At 41.5% G+C, this 19,888-nt stretch overlaps 1 protein-coding gene across 2 annotated transcripts in view; it reads right to left on the bottom strand.

The window, feature by feature from the left end:
• The window catches only part of LOC126092114 (titin-like), a 511,816-nt gene that overhangs the window by 38,677 nt on the left and 453,251 nt on the right, over positions 1 to 19,888 (bottom strand). For both annotated transcript variants that reach the window (XM_049907552.1, XM_049907553.1), the window contains one exon: positions 5,036 to 5,250. In XM_049907552.1, coding sequence (XP_049763509.1) covers positions 5,036 to 5,250 — 215 coding nt within the window. The remainder of the gene's footprint in view (positions 1 to 5,035; positions 5,251 to 19,888) is intronic.

The following is a 19,888-nucleotide window of genomic DNA, read 5'->3' as shown; positions in this document are numbered from 1 at the left end:
ACAATATTACGAAACACACACTGGCACTACTTCTGATCTAACGTACAGCTTAAAGAGCGATCCTCGAAAAGAATCTTTGATCTTTATACCAAACAAAAAATGTTATTCTTACATCTAAATTTGTCAGAAACTACTTCAAAATGGTTCAAATGGCTCTGAGCACTATGGGGCTCAACTGCTGAGGTCATTAGTCCCCTAGAACTTAGAACTAGTTAAACCTAACTAACCTAAGGACATCACAAACATCCATGCCCGAGGCAGGATTCGAACCTGCGACCGTAGCGGTCTCGCGGTTCCAGACTGCAGCGCCAGAACCGCGCGGCCACTTCGGCCGGCTCAGAAACTAGTCTTTAGCTACTTCTGGCAGTATTCGCGTACCACGTTTTCAAGTGCACTGACTATGATCTTGACATACCTGAACTTCGAGGTGGCAGAAAAGTTAGGTCCCCTCTCCAAAACTGAAATCTCACGCCACCCAGCTGCATGCTGGTCAGATTGCAAGGAGGCTCTACTGCGACTAGCACCTACAGCAACTGAAGAATAACGTCACAAAACTTGTCACCCTCTAACAAGTACTACAACTAAGAGGTTAAACGTCACCAGCAGGTAGAGGACAGCTATTCCTGATGTCGGCACACGTGATAATTGTTGTCTTATCTGCTGACAAAGGCAACACTATGGATGTCCTTACTCACAAGCATTACACTCAAAAGATGCAGGACATGCTAGAGGAAGATTCATAAAAGTAGATCGATAGTGCCCCACCAAAAGGTAGAGAATAAAGTCTAGGCATTTCTCAAGAACTCCAACACAATCACCTCTTTGGCCACTGATGTGCACACTCAGGTGCAATCCGTGTATGGTGTGACCCATAGAGGGAAGGGATATAGGACAGCCTTGCAACCCCGTGAAGTCCGTTTGTCGGCACACGTGATAAAGGCGACATGTGTGATCGCCGGAATATTATGTCCACTAGGCACTATGATCCAGCAGTATATCCTTGGACTGTTTTATGGGTAAATATTAACACGTGCATCGCCTAAACGGCTGTGAATTTGATGACTTTCACTAGCCTGTGAGCAAGACAATATTATTTGTTTTGACATCCACAAAAACGTTTTCCTCCATAGTCTGCAAACCAGAGGAATGAGACACTTAATACTGACCATGTTTTAAGATATCTCTGAATTCCAGTTACACATGGAGCACAGTAAGTATCCCTGCTTAAATGCTTCTGGAACCGCGGTAAATTTACCCAATACTGTCTTGGAGATAAGTGGAATACCATTCGCAAACTCACCATGCCTAGTATTGATTCTCGAAAGTAGTTTCCCTTCACTCATCACTCTTCTCGTACATATGACGCAACCCATCAGGAATTTCTCCCCTGTGCCAATCTTTTCATCTCAGAGTGGCACTTGCAAGCTACAACCACAATTATTTGCCGGATGTAATCCAGTTTCTATCTTCCTCTACAGGTGTTACCCTCTGCAGCTTCCTCTAGTACCACGAAAGTTATTCCCTGTTGTCTTAAGAGACATCCTATCATCTTGTCCCTTCTGTTTGTCATTGTTTTCCACACATTCCTTTCCTCGACAATCCCGCAGAGAATCTCCCCGTTATTCCCCGCTGTCTTAAGAGACATCCTATCATCTTATCCGTTCTTCTTGTCAGTATTTTCCACATATTCCTTTCCTCGGCAATCCTACAGAAAACCTCCTCATTCGTTATCTTGTTAGTCGACCCTATTTTCAACATTCTTCTGTAGCACCACATCTCAAATGCTTAGATTCTCTTCCGTTCTGGCATCCCACAGAAGGTTTACACAGGGTAGTTAACCAGCATCTACCAGTTTAGGTATTTCAGCGTTTTTCTCAAACACAGTTGTGATCATTCGTGCCGCCCTCAGTTACTTACGCTAGACAAGAATTATAGGGCTCCCACAAAGCTGAGCACAATATTTGGATGGATCAGACAACTATAATAAGTCTCACTTGAAAATTGACTGCGTTGTCTAGCATCCGACTTGTAAACCGAAGACAAATAATTGTTCTACGTACGACTGAGCTTATGTGACCATTCCATCTTACACTGCCACAAACTGTTACACCCATATCACTGTATCAAGAGACCCATTCCAACTGTGACACATTAATATCAGATGGTGCAAATGGCTCTGAGCACTATGGGACTTAACATCTGAGGTCATCAGTGCCCTAGAACTTATAAATACTTAAACCTAACTAACCTAAGGAGATCACACACATCCACGCTCGAGGCAGGATTCGAACCTGCGACCGTAGCAGTCACGCGGTTCCGGACTGAAGCGCCTAGAACAGCTCGGCCACCGCGGCCGGCTCCCATTAATATCGTAAGCATAGAGATACTAAGCCTTCAGGTCTTGTAAAGTGCACAGTTTTACACTCCTGAACATTTACAGCAAGTTTCCAACATTTGCGCTGCTTTAAAATATTATAAAGCCCTGACTGAGTATTTGACAAACCTTTTTTTTCCGATAGTACATTGTTAGAGATAGCAGCATCACCTGCAGAAAGTCTGAGGTTATTGTCAACATTACCTGCCAAGTCATTAAAGCAACACCAACGATCCAACACACTTCCATGGAATGTATGGAAATCACTTTCACATCTGTTGATAAATCTCCACTGAGCTTGTCCCTGTCAACAAATGATCAAATCAGTCGCAAATTTCGTTATATGTGGTCGTTCCTGTGGTACTGAGTGGATCGCTTTTGGGAAGTCTGAATATACTGTATCCACTTGATTCCGTTGATCCGTGGCTTTCCGAAGGTTGTGTGAGAAAAGCGCGAGATGACTTTCTCGTGACGAGTGTTTTCGAAATCGGTGTTGGTTTTCTTGGAGGAGGCCATTGGGCTCAGAATTTGCTTTAAGGTTCTACAACAAATGTATCTCAGTGATACTGAACGACAGTTTTGTGGACCACTTCCACTGTTGCTCTTGTAGACAACGGTGAATTGTCCTTTATTCCAGCGGGTATGTTATGCGATAAGCCAGTCACAAATCTGTCTCCGTTACCTTGTTCAGTTTTAGTGATTTCACGTATTCTGGTGAGAGTATCATCTACATCAATATTTCTCTTCTTTCCATTGGTGAGAAAATTAAAATGTAACCGTACCATGGCTTGCCGGCCGCGGTGGTCTAGGGGTTCTAGGCGCTCAGTCCGGAACCGCGCGACTGCTACGGTCGCAGGTTCGAATCCTGCCTCGCGCATGGATGTGTGTGATGTCCTTAGGTTAGTTAGGTTTAAGTAGTTCTAAGTCTAGGGGGCTGATGACCTCAGATGTTAAGTCCCATAGTGCTCAGAGCCTTTTTATTATTATTATTATTATTATTTTTTTTTTAATGAGGGGTGGCCGCGCTCGTGCTGAGCCTCTGGGACATCAAAATCTGCTCCCAGTCAAACTCAGATAGATTGTGTGCCTTCTCCATTCTACACGCAGACAACAAGCTCACTTATACCACATGCACCATGTGTGTGTCTGACTGGCTGTCATTGCTTGCCAGGTGAAGCTGCTATCACCTGAACAGGTCATAGCGATGTCACGTCGGTGGTCATAATGTTCTGTCGAGCCACTGAATCTATCTAGTACCTAATCAACAATTTTTTCGAAATTCAGCCACATTTCTTCCATATGCTACTGTCCATACCTAAGTTTTTTGAGATCTTTTAGTTGCAATATCGTGTTTAGAATAATCGTCTCTACAACTGCTTCATACTCAGTGATACCTGATTCATCGTGGACATACAGGAAGTGACCAGATCTGTTTGTTACCATCAGATGTAATGTATACTTCCACAATGAGTGGGTGGTTAAATTATCTACTCTAAGTAAATTTGAGATTAACCATAACAATACCAAGGGAGAGGGGGTGTACCTAATGCATCCCTTTACATGTATTGTAAGCCGATCAGATAGCTTATATTTCAAAATTTTTGGCAGAAATATTTATTGTTTTCGATGTGGTCTTCTTCCTGATTCCATAAATATTTTAAATTTTTCAGAGAAACGTATCCAAAAATTTATTCTTAGTAGTAGAGTGAATTTACACAATTAGTGTCATATTCTCTATTTTCAGGTTCAGCACCATACTTACACATCACTATCTCTTTAAAAAGTTGTTAATATAACAACAATAAAAATTGTTAATATAAGTGCACAACAATTAACAAATATCGTTTTCATATTGAGTATAAATAAACCGACTCCCCTCGTTGGTAATACAGCTTACTCAAAACCCTTTGGTAATGACAGGGTTAATTGTTTAATAATCTTGGATCCACTGTCACACTGTCCACTTACTGCGCTGTAATCATCCTGATCACATCTGAGATGGCTGAAGTATCCTTCAGTGATGACAGAATGATTGGGGAACACACATTCGTGACCTGAAATTTATTTTAAACTCACTGACTACACATTGGGATGTCTGGTGGTCAGTACTGGGTACCAAATATATGTTAATGCCGATTCATAAGACTGAATTTTGTCCAAACAGTCTCACATGCAGCTTCAATCCCTGTTTCAAAGGATTAGCACCTCTTGTCTGCTTCAAACAATACACAATGTCCGTTGGTCGCTATTCGATCCTTTGGATAAAACATTAGATTTACTCTAGAAATCGCACTGATTTAGTTTTAGACTTTGCCCGGATAGTTTTCGACAGAATTCCTAACTTTATGACTTTGTAGAAAATATAACTCAGATACACATAAAAAACGGAACTGGTCCAATATTAATGATCTGAGGCTTTGAGGAACTCTGCCCTCTCTATACTGTCATTTTTTATTATTTAACGATTCACAGATTCATTAAGTGTCAGTGTCCTTTTCATCACAGTTTTCTATATTCTTACTTGGACAATTTAACTTCAATTACTGAGAGGGAATTCCTTTTGCACCTTATGAAATACTATTTTTCGAATATGTTTTAAGTGGTTGTGAGTAAAACACTTATATTAATGATGTAAATGGTGTATAATATACTTTTACATACCTCATATAAGTAGAAAGGTTCCTCTGAAGTCACGCGATAATCTTGCAATGGGATATCATCACAACATTCACCAGAATTAACTTGCATATCAATTTGTTCAACAATTATTATAAAAGACCTGAGCTGCCCATTGATATAATCAGGCATGCCCCACTCCACTAACATGCTGCTGTCAGTCGCATTAATTATTCTCAGGTTTACTGGTGGGGTGGAAGCTGAAAAATAGAAAGAATTAAAAACAAAAATTTGATTTAGTGGATATATTTGACAGAAATTCAATAACAGAGAATGGCAAACTGAATATATCTGTTCTAAAGAATTGAAATGTAGTAGAAAATTAAGAAACAGATAGTACAAAATGAAGTCAGAGTGTTACAAAAGGGCCAGACGAAGTGGCCGTGCGGTTAAAGGCGCTGCAGTCTGGAACCGCAAGACCACTACGGTCGCAGGTTCGAATCCTGCCTCGGGCATGGATGTTTGTGATGTCCTTAGGTTTAACTAGTTCTAAGTTCTAGGGGACTAATGACCTCAGCAGTTGAGTCCCATAGTGCTCAGAGCCATTTTTTGTTACAAAAGAGGAAATTCTGTTGAAGATTACCAACTGCAGGTTGCAGAAAACCATTCTAACTTTAAATATAGTTGCCAAAAAGGTTAATGATTGCAGCACCGAAATTTTTTTTTAAATAGGATACGCAACGCTCATGAAGGCTGGCAAGAGACAATTAAATTTGAGACAACTGTGTGCAATGCTCAGACATGTAGGGCTGTTGCATTACGATCTCATTTCAAGGTATTTAATGACGATCATACAGTTCAAATCAGTATGTATCGCTGAACTGGTTAAACAGCCAAAGGAACATTAAAACCTTGAAGGTCTACAACAATTTAGTGGACTATAACAGAGTATTCAAGAGTAATTACGAAGAGTCCAAAAATTCTAGGCTGTATTTCATACCGTCAGAGTTAAATAGAAGGCAAATTTTGATTGACACAAGTATCCTAAAGACCCAGTCATTGAGTTTTGCAATTTATATGTTATATTAACAACAACTACGACCAAACGAAGAGAGTGGATGGACAGTCCGCAGTACAAGCGGTTCGAGCCCAGTAGATCGTCTGTGTGTTTATTTTATGAGTCCCTAACAGGGGAACCTCCCCATCGCACCCCCCTCAGATTTAGTTATGAGTTGGCACAGTGGATAGGCCTTGAAAAACTGAACACAGATCAATCGAGAAAACAGGAAGAAGTTGTGTGGAACTATGAAAAAATAAGCAAAATATACAAACTGAGTAGTCCATGTGCAAGACAGGCAACATCAAGGAGAACATGAGCTCAGCAGTGCCGTGGTCCCGTGGTTAGCGTGAGCAGCTGCCGAACGAGAGGTCCAAATCAGTGATACAAAGTGCTTCTCACCAAACATCTGTCATGCTCGCAGCCAAAACAGTGTGAAAACTATGCACGGTAGTACTACCAGTTTTTTTTAATTAACTTTTCTTCCATTATTTGTACTATACTGACTATACTGACTAGGAAACAAGCATTACTTGGTGGAAAGTGCCAACTAATCATTATTATTATTATATATTTTTTAAATGATTTCCTTTACTTTGTGCCTATAAAATTCTATTGATTACTCACACTCTCCGTTCTGCTTCTTTTATGTAATATGACAAAATTTTCTCTCTTCTTCAATTTAGGTATATTCTGTAGCATATGTAAAAACGTTTCTTCCACTTCTGCTCCACCTATCATGGTGACGTTTCCCTCATACTGTCCCACTTAACAGTGTAACTAGAGGAAGAGATCAAACCAGAATACACAATGTGCCTGTGGCATCACAAGTGCATCACATACAGAAACATGAACTCAAAATCAATGCATCGATGCCAAATATAAAATGTTATGTCTGTCCTGCAATGTCTACCCCCTAAAAAAAAAAAAAAAAAAGACGACAAATGGCCATGTAAAAGGGTTTAAGGAACAACAATAAGAGAAAAACGAAAAAGGAAAATATAAAAACGAAAAATATAAAATGACAGTAATATTAACCAACACTAGGAATATAATAAGTTAATAGAATAAAATGTCTTTTTTTAAATGTATCTTTGTTAATATATTAAATAAATATATATGGTTACAAAAAAAAGGTTCAAGGCTTCCCTCGAGTGAAAAGTTTAATTTTTTTATATTCAGTTTATGTGACGAACTCTTATGTTTTCATCACTTTTTTGGGAGTGATTATCACATCCACAAGAAAACCTAAATCGGGCAAGGTAGAAGAATCTTTTTACCCATTCGCCAAGTGTACAAGTTAGGTGGGTCGACAACATATTCCTGTCATGTGAAGCACATGCCGTCACCAGTGTCGTATAGAATATATCAGACGTGATTTCCTGTGGAGGAATCGGTTGACCTATGATCTTGCAATCAAATGTTTTAGGTTCCCATTGGAGAGGCACGTCCTTTCGTCTACTAATCACACGGTTTTGCGGTGCGGTCGCAAAACACAGACACTAAACTTATTACAGTGATCAGAGACAACTGCGAAAATAAACTTTTCACTCTAGGGAAGAGTTGAACCAAGGACCTCTCGTTCGGCAGCTGCTCACGCTAACCACGGGACCACGGCACTACTGGGCTCACATACTCCTTGATGTTGCCTGTCTTGCGCATGGACTACTCAGTTTGTATATTTTGCTTATTTTTTCATTGTTCCACACAACTTCTTCCTGTTTTCTTGATTGATCTGTGTTCAGTTTTTCAAGGCCTATCCACTGTGCCAACTCATAACTAAACCTGAGGGGGGTGCGATGGGGAGGTTCCCTTGTAAGTAGAAGCGAGCTACTTATATAATAATTTTGTAGTTAGATAGTAAATTTGCCTCATTTTTGCGTCGTGTAGTTTCACAGTGTGTTTAGGATGTATAGGAACTGCGAATGTTGTGTTCGGATGCGAGCAGAGTTCGTGACTGTTCACTCACGGCTCGGGGCAGTATTGATGTCGGCCACATAGGTTGTTACGGCTGGAAATGGGCACCACTGGGGGGGATTCAAGTGACGGCCGTTACATCTGACGTGTCACCAAATTGGTCCACTGCTGTGGTCGACCTCGTTACTGCTCACCTGTGATTGAATGGGTGGTCGTTTGTAGGTGTAGCAGGTATGTAAAGATTTTCTGGAGGATCGGTCGAAAGGCCTCCCCACTTTGTCTGCCAAAAAGGTTTACGGTGCTTTCTGCGGCTGCTAAAGACTTTGAGACAGCTACAGTTCTTTCCCTAGTTTCAATTGAAGCCTCTGAGCATGCAAGATCTGGACGCTTTCAGATGGTGGCGTTACTGGGAGCTCGAAATCCAGTCTTAGATGTGTGACTGAACCACGTAAGGGACATGGCTGCAGAGGAAGAGAAGAAATCTAGTGAGCACCTGTGCTCATATCGGCAGAGTCATCCCAGATGCAAAATGCGGCCTTCTGGGTCCCATGAAGAGCGCAGCGTGTAGCCAAAGTCAGGCGGTAGATCATGGCGATATTAATGATGTGTGTCGCTGTGGATGAGAAGAGATTCTCTTCAGGTTTCTGGTGGCTGTCTAATGCGGTAAAGGCAGCCAGTCTTGCTTACGAAAAGGAATCGGAGCTCAGCATCGGTAACATCATTGACAGGACCGTTTGTCGACCTATGGTAGAGAGCCGAGAGGAGAGTCTGAAATAAACGCTCAGGCGGTTTGGTGACCGTATAGGCTGTTGATTCCTTGACTTACGCCATTGCGTCGAGGGGTGTCCAGATTAGTTTAATAGGACAGGGGTGCATTAGCACAGAAATCAACTACGCGGACAGTGGAGGCTGTGTAGAGTAGATAGGACGGATTTTGAAGTTAGAGAGTATCGGGAAAGTACAAAGGCGGCTTCAGTCTCAGTTGGTGCAGGTAAGAGACAGGATGCCGGTAGATATATGAACGAATGGTGTGATAGTTGTAAACTGTCGTGGCTTTGTCGCAGAAAGAACTGGAGCTTCAAGCTCCTAATAGAAAGCTCTGGAGCTCAGATCGTTAGCAGTTCTGGAAGCTGGCACAGCTAGAAATAATTTCAGCTGAAGTTCTTACAAAGGACGTATTGGTGTTCAGAAAGGACGTTAAATTCAGCAGGTAGTGATGTGTTTCTTGCCGTTAGAAATAGTTTCCTTTTAACGAAAATCAAGTCGATAGTTGTTGTGAGTCAGTATGAGAAGAGGTTATACATAACAGTTCGAATAAATTAATAATTGGTTCCCATTACTCAGACGACCTTGTTGCTGAAATGTTGAAATTAGCATCATTTCCCACACGTACCCTACGGATATAATTATAGCTGGTGCTTACTTAAGTCTTCCCATGGAAATGTTTGCAAGAATACGTGTGTAACGTCCGTAATAGTCACAATACAAAGGCCAAACTTGTGCTAAACGCTTTAAAATAGTTTTGAGCAATTACTTCGGGTGAACTGTTCATGGTTGCGATGATACTCTTGACGTCTTAGCCACAGATAATCCTGACCAAATAGGGAATATGATGAGGGACTCAGGGATTAGTAACCACAGGGTCGTTGTACTGAGACTGAATACCATAACATCCAAACCCACCAAAAATGAACGTATAATAATATCTGTATAAAAAATGAGATAAGAATTTGCTTGACACCTTCTTAAGAAATACTATTCATCCTTTTCAAACATTGTACACCAAAAATATATGTGATTTTGATTCAGAGAAGTAGTATTAACAGCAGGTGAGGGGCTCGTACGAAAAAAATTTATAAGAAACGGAAGAAGACCCCCCTCCCCCCCTCGCTACACAAAACATGTCAGAACACTTGCAGAATCAATGGGAAAGGATGCGAAACTCTAAAGAATGCGATGTATGACAGAATCTCTAAATGCAGCACTGACTTCATTGTGAGATGTTTGAAGTAGTGTCCTCGACCAAATCATATCTCGAACCCCAACAGAAAATCAAAAGAGAGTGCGGCAGAATGTACAGCAAGACAGCGGCAAGACACAGTGCAGATCTTCACTGTGCGATAACGCAGATGACAGTTCCCTCGAAACAGAATTACTAAACACATTTTTTTCGAAATTCCTTCACCAACGAAGCCGATGCATACATTCCACAATTCGACTCAAGACTAGCTCTCAACACGACTAACTTGGAAGTATATATATCCTCGATGTAGCGAAGTAACTAAAATCGCTTATTAAAGACAAGCAGTAGAGGTTCTATACCAGTCAGGATCCTTTCAGATTGTACTGATGTTATAACTCCATAGGTATCAGCCATATACCACAGCTCGCTCGAGATTCGTTATTCACAAGAAGTAATGAGTTCTATCGACAGGGGATTTCAAACTGATTGCATGTTTCTAGATTTCTAGAAAACTTTTGACACAATTTCTTACAAGCAGCTTCTAATCAAATTACGTGCCTATGGAGTATCTCCTTCGTTGTAGCACTGGGTTAGTGATTTCCTGTGAGAGAAGAAACTGTTCATAGTAATTTATGGAAAGTTATCGAGTAAAAGATGTCTGTACCCAAAATCGTGTTGTAGCCCTTCTGCTGTTCCTGAGTTTATACGAACTGGCTTAGGAGGCAATTTCAGTACCTCTCACAGACTGTTTGTGGTCTACTAAACTCACCAAATTGTTAAAACCAATTGCAAAGCTATATAGAAAAAGAGATCTGAAGGTTGCGAGAAGCAGCTTTTTACTCTAAACAATAGTGCGGTCCTCTTCATTAGTACAAACAGTTATCCGTTAAATTTCGGCCACTCAATAAATCACACAACTTAAAGGCTGTCATTTCAGCTAAATTACTAGGAATTACAATTAAGAATAACTTAAATTTGTAACCGAACCGACATGTTGTTGAGATATGCGAACCGAAAACAGCGTTTTACTGACAAAACACGTAAATGATGTAAAAAAAAAAAAAACTGCCTTGTGCTTCCTGTGCTGGAGTACAGCTATGCGGTATGGAGTGCTTATCGGATTTGTCTGACTGGGGACGTCGATGCAGTCGAGGGAAGGTCAGAGCCTTCTTTATTACCGTGAGAAAGGGGAGGTAGTGACACGGATATTATACGTGCCTTGCGCTGACAATCATAAAAAAAGGGGCTCTACTCGTGCCAGCAGGATCTTTTGACGAAATTTCTATCACCAACATTATCCCGAGAACGCGAAAGTTTTTTTAAATTTTTTTAATTCCACCTACACGGCGAGTGGAATCAGAAGTTGCGTTAAGTATTCATATTTCTAAAATACTGTTCGCAATTGGAACAGTCCAGAAGCAGTCTGTCATGATGATTGGTTTGTGGGGCGCTCAACTGCGCGGTTATCAGCGCCCGAAGTAGTCTGTAAATGGTTTGATGGACTCTCTGCCGTGTACTGAAGTGTGAATTACAGAGGAGTCGTGTAGACGTGGCTGTGGAGCAGACGCAGGTTCCGTCGGCCGTGTCGCTCTACGAGAGGCCAACCCAGGTGACGAACTGTGACCGACCGACGTGGGGCCGATGAAGCTTCGGAAACCCCACTACGGCAAACTGCTGTCGACAAGACAACAGACCCTCCTGCCTCCTGTCACTGTACAGAACCCCCCACCCCTCCCCGCGGATGACTGAAGAAAAATTTGTATATATCAGATGTGTCATAATTTGCAGCGGAAACGACCCACTTCCAGGCTCATTAGTTTGAGAGCTGATTTCTAGGTTTTTCCAAGAGCCCTTACTTTTGTATATTCCAGAAATAATTGGAGGACCCGGCTGCGCTGAAAGGGTTGATATGAGAGTATGTGGTAGTTGGAATAAAAGGATAAACTTTAAAGTATAACAGGTAAAAGAATTTATTGAAAACATATTCTATTTACGATACTTGTTTATATACAACAGCCGCGCGGAGTGGCCACGCGGTTTGAGGCGCCATGTCTCGGACTGCGTAGCCCCTCCCGCCGGAGTTTCGAGTCCTCCCTCGGGCATGGGTGTGTGTGTGTTGTTCTTAGCATAAGTAAGTTTAAGTAGTGTGTAAGTCTAGATACCGATGACCTCAGCAGTTTGGTCCCTTAGGAATTCACACACACATTTTATATACAATATTTTTCATTTTGATATTCGGGATGTATAAGTACAATTTTTTTCAATTTCCTACTCGAGAGCAAGCTATTTATAGTTGACCGTGAGAGAAGCAGCACCCTTTGAGTTTGATGCTGCAATATTTTTAAGTTTGTCTTTGCACGTTGTTAATTATAAAACTGTAGGCTAAATTGCTTGGAAATAACAGTCTTTTAAATTGGAATGGAAATTCAGTAGAGATCAGTGGTATTCTAGGCATAAATGGTGTGTGTCTTTTGTACTTTCCAAACACAATTTCGGCTTCAGTTATGTTATTCGATAGCTGTTTGACGATCATCCTTGCACCGTTACAGAGTTTCTGTGAGTTTAGATTTCTGACTAGTATGATCGGAGGTCCAATTTTAAGTCGAAGTTAGTGTAATAGCATTTCTTGTACCTGCGAAGCATTTCTTCGACGTTTACCATCATTTCGATCGATTTGTATATTTTCATTTCACCGACAATTTTCTTATGAACATTCTACATCTACATCTACATTTATAGTCCGCAAGCCACCCAACGGTGTGTGGCGGAGGGCACTTTACGTGCCACTGTCATTACCTCCCTTTCCTGTTCCAGTCGCGTATGGTTCGCGGGAAGAACGACTGTCTGAAAGCCTCTGTGCGCGCTCTAATCTCTCTAATTTTACATTCGTGATCTCCTCGGGAGGTATAAGTAGGGGGAAGCAATATATTCGATACCTCATCCAGAATCGCACCCTCTCGAAACCTGACGAGCAAGCTACACCGCGATGCAGGGCGCTTCTCTTGCAGAGTCTGCCACTTGAGTTTGCTTGACATCTCCGTAACGCTATCGCGGTTACCAAATAACCCTGTGACGAAACGCGCCGCTCTTCTTTGGATCTTCTCTATCTCCTCCGTCAAACCGATCTGGTACGGATCCCACACTGATGAGCAATACTCAAGTATAGGTCGAACGAGTGTTTTGTAAGCCACCTCCTTTGTTGATGGTCTACATTTTCTAAGGACTCTCCCAATGAATCTCAACCTGGTACCCGCCTTACCAACAATTAGTTTTATATGATCATTCCACTTCAAATCGTTCCGCACGCATACTCTCAGATATTTTACAGAAGTAACTGCTACCAGTATTTGTTCCGCTATCATATAATCATACAATAAAGGATCCTTCTTTCTATGTATTCGCAATACATTACATTTGTCTATGTTAAGGGTCAGTTGCCACTCCCTGCACCAAGTGCCTACCCGCTGCAGATCTTCCTGCATTTCGCTACAATTTTCTAATGCTGCAACTTCTCTGTACACTACAGCATCATCCGCGAAAAGCCGCATGGAACTTCCGACACTATCTACTAGGTCATTTATATATATTGTGAAAAGCAATGGTCCCATAACACTCCCCTGTGGCACGCCAGGGGTTACTTTAACGTCTGTAGACGTCTCTCCATTGATAACAACATGCTGTGTTCTGTTTGCTAAAAACTCTTCAATCCAGCCACACAGCTGGTCTGATATTCCGTAGGCTCTTATTTCGTTTACCAGGCGACAGTGCGGAACTGTATCGAACGCCTTCCGGAAGTCAAGAAAAATAGCATCTACCTGGGAGCCTGTATCTAATATTTTCTGGGTCTCATGAACAAATAAAGCGAGTTGGGTCTCACACGATCGCTGTTTCCGGAATCCATGTTGATTCCTACATAGTAGATTCTGGGGTTCCAAAAACGACATGATACTCGAGCAAAAAACATGTTCTAAAATTCTACAACAGATCGACGTCAGAGATAGGTCTATAGTTTTGCGCATCTGCTCGACGACCCTTCTTGAAGACTGGGACTACCTGTGCTCTTTTCCAATCATTTGGAACCTTCCGTTCCTCTAGAGACTTGCGGTACACGGCTGTCAGAAGGGGGGCAAGTTCTTTCGCGTACTCTGTGTAGAATCGAATTGGTATCCCGTCAGGTCCAGTGGACTTTCCTCTGTTGAGTGATTCCAGTTGCTTTTCTATTCCTTGGACACTTATTTCGATGTCAGCCATTTTTTCGTTTGTGCGAGGATTTAGAGAAGGAACTGCAGTGCAGTCTTCCTCTGTGAAACATTTTTGGAAAAAGGTATTTAGTATTTCAGCTTTACGCGTGTCATCCTGTGTTTCAATGCCTTCATCATCCCGGAGAGTCTGGATATGCTGTTTCGAGCCACTTATTGATTTAACGCAAGACCAGAACTTCCTAGGATTTTCTGTCAAGTCGGCACATAGAATTTTATTTTCGAAACTTTGACATCGTTTAGCTTCTGTTTGTCTGAGAGGTTTTGGCTGCGTTTAAACTTGGAGTGAAGCTCTCTTTGCTTTCGCAGTAGTTTCCTAACTTTGTTGTTGTGCCACGGTGGGTTTTTCCCGTCCCACACAGTTTTACTCGGCACGTACCTGTCTAAAACGCATTTTACGATTGCCTTGAACTTTTTCCAGAAACACTCAACATTGTCAGTGTCGGAACAGAAATTTTCGCTTTGATCTGTTAGATAGTCTGAAATCTGCCTTCTATTACTCTTGCTAAACAGATAAACCTTCCTCCCTTTTTTTATATTCCTATTAACTTCCATATTCAGGGATGCTGCAACGGCCTTATGATCACTGATTCCCTGTTCTGCACATACAGAGTCGAAAAGTTCGGGTCTGTTTGTTATCAGTAGGTCCAAGATGTTATCTCCACGAGTCGGTTCTCTGTTTAATTGCTCGAGGCAATTTTCAGATAGTGCACTCAGTATAATGTCACTCGATGCTCTGTCCCTACCAGCCGTCCTAAACATTAAAGTCGATATAATCGAAAATATAATTTTTATTTGTTAAAACTGCCCGTTCACATAACCAATCAGACAGGTATAGCTGTCAACAATGTTTGGATAAATTTGGTGGATGAGTCCTTTTTCCGCAGTGGCTGTGTTGCAGAAACCCCGGTTGAGTTTAATGAGGCCGGTCGTCTTGTCAGTAGGGTACGTGCCTTCGCCTATTTTGTAAAAGCTGTTAAGCAGAATGCGCTGTTGTTTCGCCTTTCGATAGTTCAACTCTACGTCTGTTCAATTTTTTCGCTCTTCTTTTTGTTTTCGGCGTTTGGCTTCAGGACTTGCAATATCTTCTACTCTTGACGTTTCAGCATTGTGTAAAACATAAACCAGATCAACTTTTTACTAAAAAAATACACTGAGTACGCTTTACACACTTTATTTGCGGTTTACATTCAGTCACTGTATCACTCTGACTACTCACACCTCTTTACATTCACTCACTGGACCACTTTTCCGGTTCGTCCCTTTGTCACTGATAAGAAACTGGCGTTCGAACCCCCGACGGGTCTTTACCAGTGGGTTTCCCCACCAGTGGCGAATTCCAGAAAGCACCAAAGAAGCATCGAATGGTCCACAATGTTCCAGAACATTCCAAAACACTGGAGAGTGTGAATAAAAACAAAAAGAAACTTGTGAGTCGTCATACACTGACTGAATATCAATAGAAAATAGAGTGTGTGTATTTAATGTATTTGTTCGTTAAAAGTTGATCTGGTACTTTATTTATATTTTAGACAATGTCCAAACGTAAAATGGGAGGAGATCTTATCAGTTCTGAAGCCGAATGGCGAAAAAGACAGCGAAAAAACGAAACAGACGAAGAGCGCGATGCACGTTTAATTTAACGCCGAACAAGAATGAGCACCGTGAGAAGCAGAGAAGCCAAGGAGCGACGAAATGAACGGATCGAAGAATAAAGAATTGCGACACGTCTTATAATAAAAGACTGCGAACTCAAACCAGCCATGAAATATCACCCTACGAGAAGCGCGAACGAGGACCAGTAAACAATACAAACTGAGAAATGAAGCATTCCACTACAATCCGACAAAAGAATATAACAAACACATACACGTCATAACCAGAAAAATGGACAACATCTGCCAATTTTGGAGCGCGAAAAAATTCAATAGGGAAATACCAAAATGCTCTTGCATGTATGGAATAATTCGATTACCACCATCGGAAGCACCTCCGTGTGAATTTTTGCACTACGTGACCGGGGATACTCTAGAACCAAAACACTTTACCAAAATATAAAAGCGTCAATGCCTGCTTCCAGATGACCTTTTTGTCGTGACATAGATCAACACTAACAAAGGTGAAAACGATTATGTTTTTTTTTCCATCCAAGACAAATCTATCATAACATGAGATCATTACTGACACTTCGCAACGTAGACCATAAATTTCTGCAAGTATATTTCATCTGAAGTGAAGATATGATGCTCATATGTCAGTGGACTAAATCTAGAAGTATTCCAAGATGTACAGAGGATCTTACACAAATTCAGTCAACTGATCCACATATTTAAAACAGTACTAGATGGAATGATTTCTGGTGACTGTAAAGTTATAATTCGAGCCGAGAAAAGACCGCATGAACACTGAAAACACAAGCCGTGACGTAATTGTACAACGAAGAAGCGAAGGACTACAACGCACTGCAGTGACACACCGTTCATACGATGCCCTTCAACAGCCATTAATATTTCTGCACGGAGAGGAGGGATATCATTTTAATGTGAAACAAATCCAACCTGAAACAGGTGTCTAAACAAACAAAAAAGTCACTTCCAAAGAGTTCTATGCTTACCGCTAAGTGATCAGTAACGATGAAACATTCAACCACATTCTCAATCACTCGCCGTTTATTCCAACAATTCCTGGTAGATATGTATGCAAAAGTAGAAGCGGAACGCATGTTTTACATAAGACTGAATCAGAAGAAACTACCTACGGAAGAATACATCGACCTTCGAGACACAATCATAAATGATGGAAACATTGATGAAATTTGAAGAATGGTTATGTTACCCTCATCATATATAGGAAGTCCGTGACACATGCACGAAAACACTCAGGACGCCATGACCTACATAAAAAGATATGGACGACCTAACCTCTTCGTAACATTCACATGTAACTCGTTGTGTCTAGAAAAACATTTAGGATACGGACAAGCCAGCATGTATCGACACGACATAATAGCCCTAGTTTTCCGACAACAGCAAATAAGATTTATTGAAGTCATCAGAAGACACCACGTCTTTGGAACCGTCAGATGCCGGATGTACACTATCGAATGGCAAAAACTGGGACTGTGTCGCTCACACAATCTTGTACGGATAAACGACAGAATTCATCCAACGGATGTCGAGAAAATCATCCAAGTTGAGTATCCCAATCTTCAAGAAGAACCGGAACTGTACGACATAGTAGTGAAAAACATGATCCACAGACCATGTAGGACATTAAACCCAAATTCACCATGTGTAACTGATGGAAAATGTAAAAAAAAAAAAGTATATCTGGGCGACACACAAACTGGAGTTGATGGTTGTCCCAATACAGAAGATGGAAATCCAAAAATGGTGACTTCACAGCAAAATTGCGAATACGAGGCAGGACGAACTGGAAACAGATACTCAATGGGCAGTACCAGGTAGCGCAGTACTTTCCAGAGTGTTCCAAGCACATGTGATCGTAGAATACAGCAATTCAGTGAACACCTTCAACTATGTCTGCAAGTATGTGACCAAAGGCAATATTTGAAATAGCCAAAGACAGCGAACAACGAAACAGATCCTCATGTACCAAATGAGAAGATACGTCAACAGTAACGAAGCAGTGTGGTGAATTTTCGGTTTCCCATACAGGGACGCGAGCCAGCTATGCAACATCTCACAAAAGACACCGCCAGAAGAACTGCAAGCGAGCCATCTCAGAACACAACATTAACACCTTTTTATTCAACTGTGCCAAAAGGACTGATTCGTGAAAACATTACTATTCGTCGATGTCCCTAACTATGATACGTGGAACACGACAAGAAAAACCTTTCAACGATTAAAACAATGGATTCCAGTAGAAGATCATCTAGGAATCATGAAACTGGCACACTAGACCGAGTATACACCGTACGACGGCGAACGCTTCAATCTCCGGATGTTGCTACACGAAATAGAGGGACCAACAAGTTTTACAGATCTCAAGACTATTGACGGTTACCTATGCCTCACGTACAGAGAAGCAAGCCAATCTTAGGACTGCCGGAAAACGACAACCATTGGGCATTAACATTACCAGAAGCCTCACTCACAGCCTCAGCTCATCAAATGAGAGACTTATTCGTCATAATTCTGACAACACGTAACCCACTGAATCCAAAGCAGCTATGGGACTCCTTCAATGAGAGTATGAGTAGTGACGTACTGTACCAAATCCGACAAGCTCACAGTGAACTGAGCGTCGAATTCAACGACGTCATCATCAGTGAAACACTGATTCAGCTACAGGATAGATGTTTAGCAATAAACAGCCAGATCGTGGAAGAACTTGGGATGCAAGCAGTACGAAAAGATGCTATCAATATGCTAAACTTCGAAATTAAAAAGGAAAAAAGCTACAACATCTACGAACCACTTCAGTACATTGCCCGGGACAAACGTCTGCCGACCGGGGCCGAGCGGTTCTAGGCGCTACAGTCTGGAGCCGCGAGACCGCTACGGTCGCAGGTTTGAATCCTGCCTCGGACATGGATGTGTGTGATGTCCTTAGGTTAGTTAGGTTTAAGTAGTTCTGAGTTCTAGGGTACTGATGACCTTAGAAGTTAAGCCCCATAGTGCTCAGAGCCATTTGAACCATTTGACAAACGTCTCCTCAATGAGACTCAAAAGGAGCGTTGCAACGTTGTCATGGGCCGGATGGACAACAACACTGGCGGAATTGTGTACTGGACGCACCAGGCGGCACCGGGAAAGTGTCTCTAATAAGTCTGTTGCTGGCGGAGATACGTACATCGCACTTACACTGTCATCAGCCGACATTGCAGCCCTACAACTAACGCTGAATACAGCCGAGGGGCAATTCCCGGTATGTAAAATCCAGGGTGTATACGTAGACAAGGAAAAAGAGTCCCGGGTTTTTCCCGGATCTCCCGGTTAAAAATACACTTTTTTCGTGTTAAGTGACAGTATACTTTCCCTCTGTACTGCAAAACTTATGACTTATTTGAATGGCTATGGTTTTATACAGCGGCTTAGGATATCCCGGCGCTTTATAAAACGAAACTTAGGGGAAAAACACGCTTTGGAAAGTTCTTTGATGTGTGGCAACATGTACGATGCATATTTTCATATTACGAAAGTATAAATTCGCATTCCACAAAACACCGCATGTTACTCTCCAAAGAAATGAAATCGAAATTGCGATGCACTTTTGTCAGCCAGTCATAGCTCATATCACCTGATCTCGCCAGCCGATGACAGCGGATATTCAGAGAGTAGGACGCGTGATGCAGTCAGCCAATAGCAACACCATTGTTAAGTAGCGTGAACACACAAATAGTAAAAGTTAATATACATAGTGCTGCTACAAGAAAAGAAAAGCTTTCATATATAGTATTGGTCTCTAAGATTAGTAAGCTGCAAGAGAAGCTAAGGTTTTACATGCAATGTTGATCTTTTTCGCACGTTTTACACTTTAAGATACATCACACAAATGTGCCAGTAAAATTTTTAATACCGTCATAAATCTCTGATCTTCTGAGCTCGAAATTCTTCCAAATGGATTGTCATCAAAGAGTTGATTTTTAAATGAAAGTCAAACGCTCTGTGATTTAAGAAATTCATCGTACAATCTCGCACATGGTTCATCTTTAGAAAATGGAAATTTCATTTGAA

This window comes from Schistocerca cancellata, chromosome 7, assembly GCF_023864275.1.
Source record: "Schistocerca cancellata isolate TAMUIC-IGC-003103 chromosome 7, iqSchCanc2.1, whole genome shotgun sequence".
In the NCBI taxonomy this organism is placed as follows: Eukaryota; Metazoa; Arthropoda; class Insecta; order Orthoptera; family Acrididae; genus Schistocerca; species Schistocerca cancellata.
The sequence above is the reverse complement of the archived record's forward strand: the minus strand, read 5'-3'. Positions and strand labels throughout refer to the sequence as shown.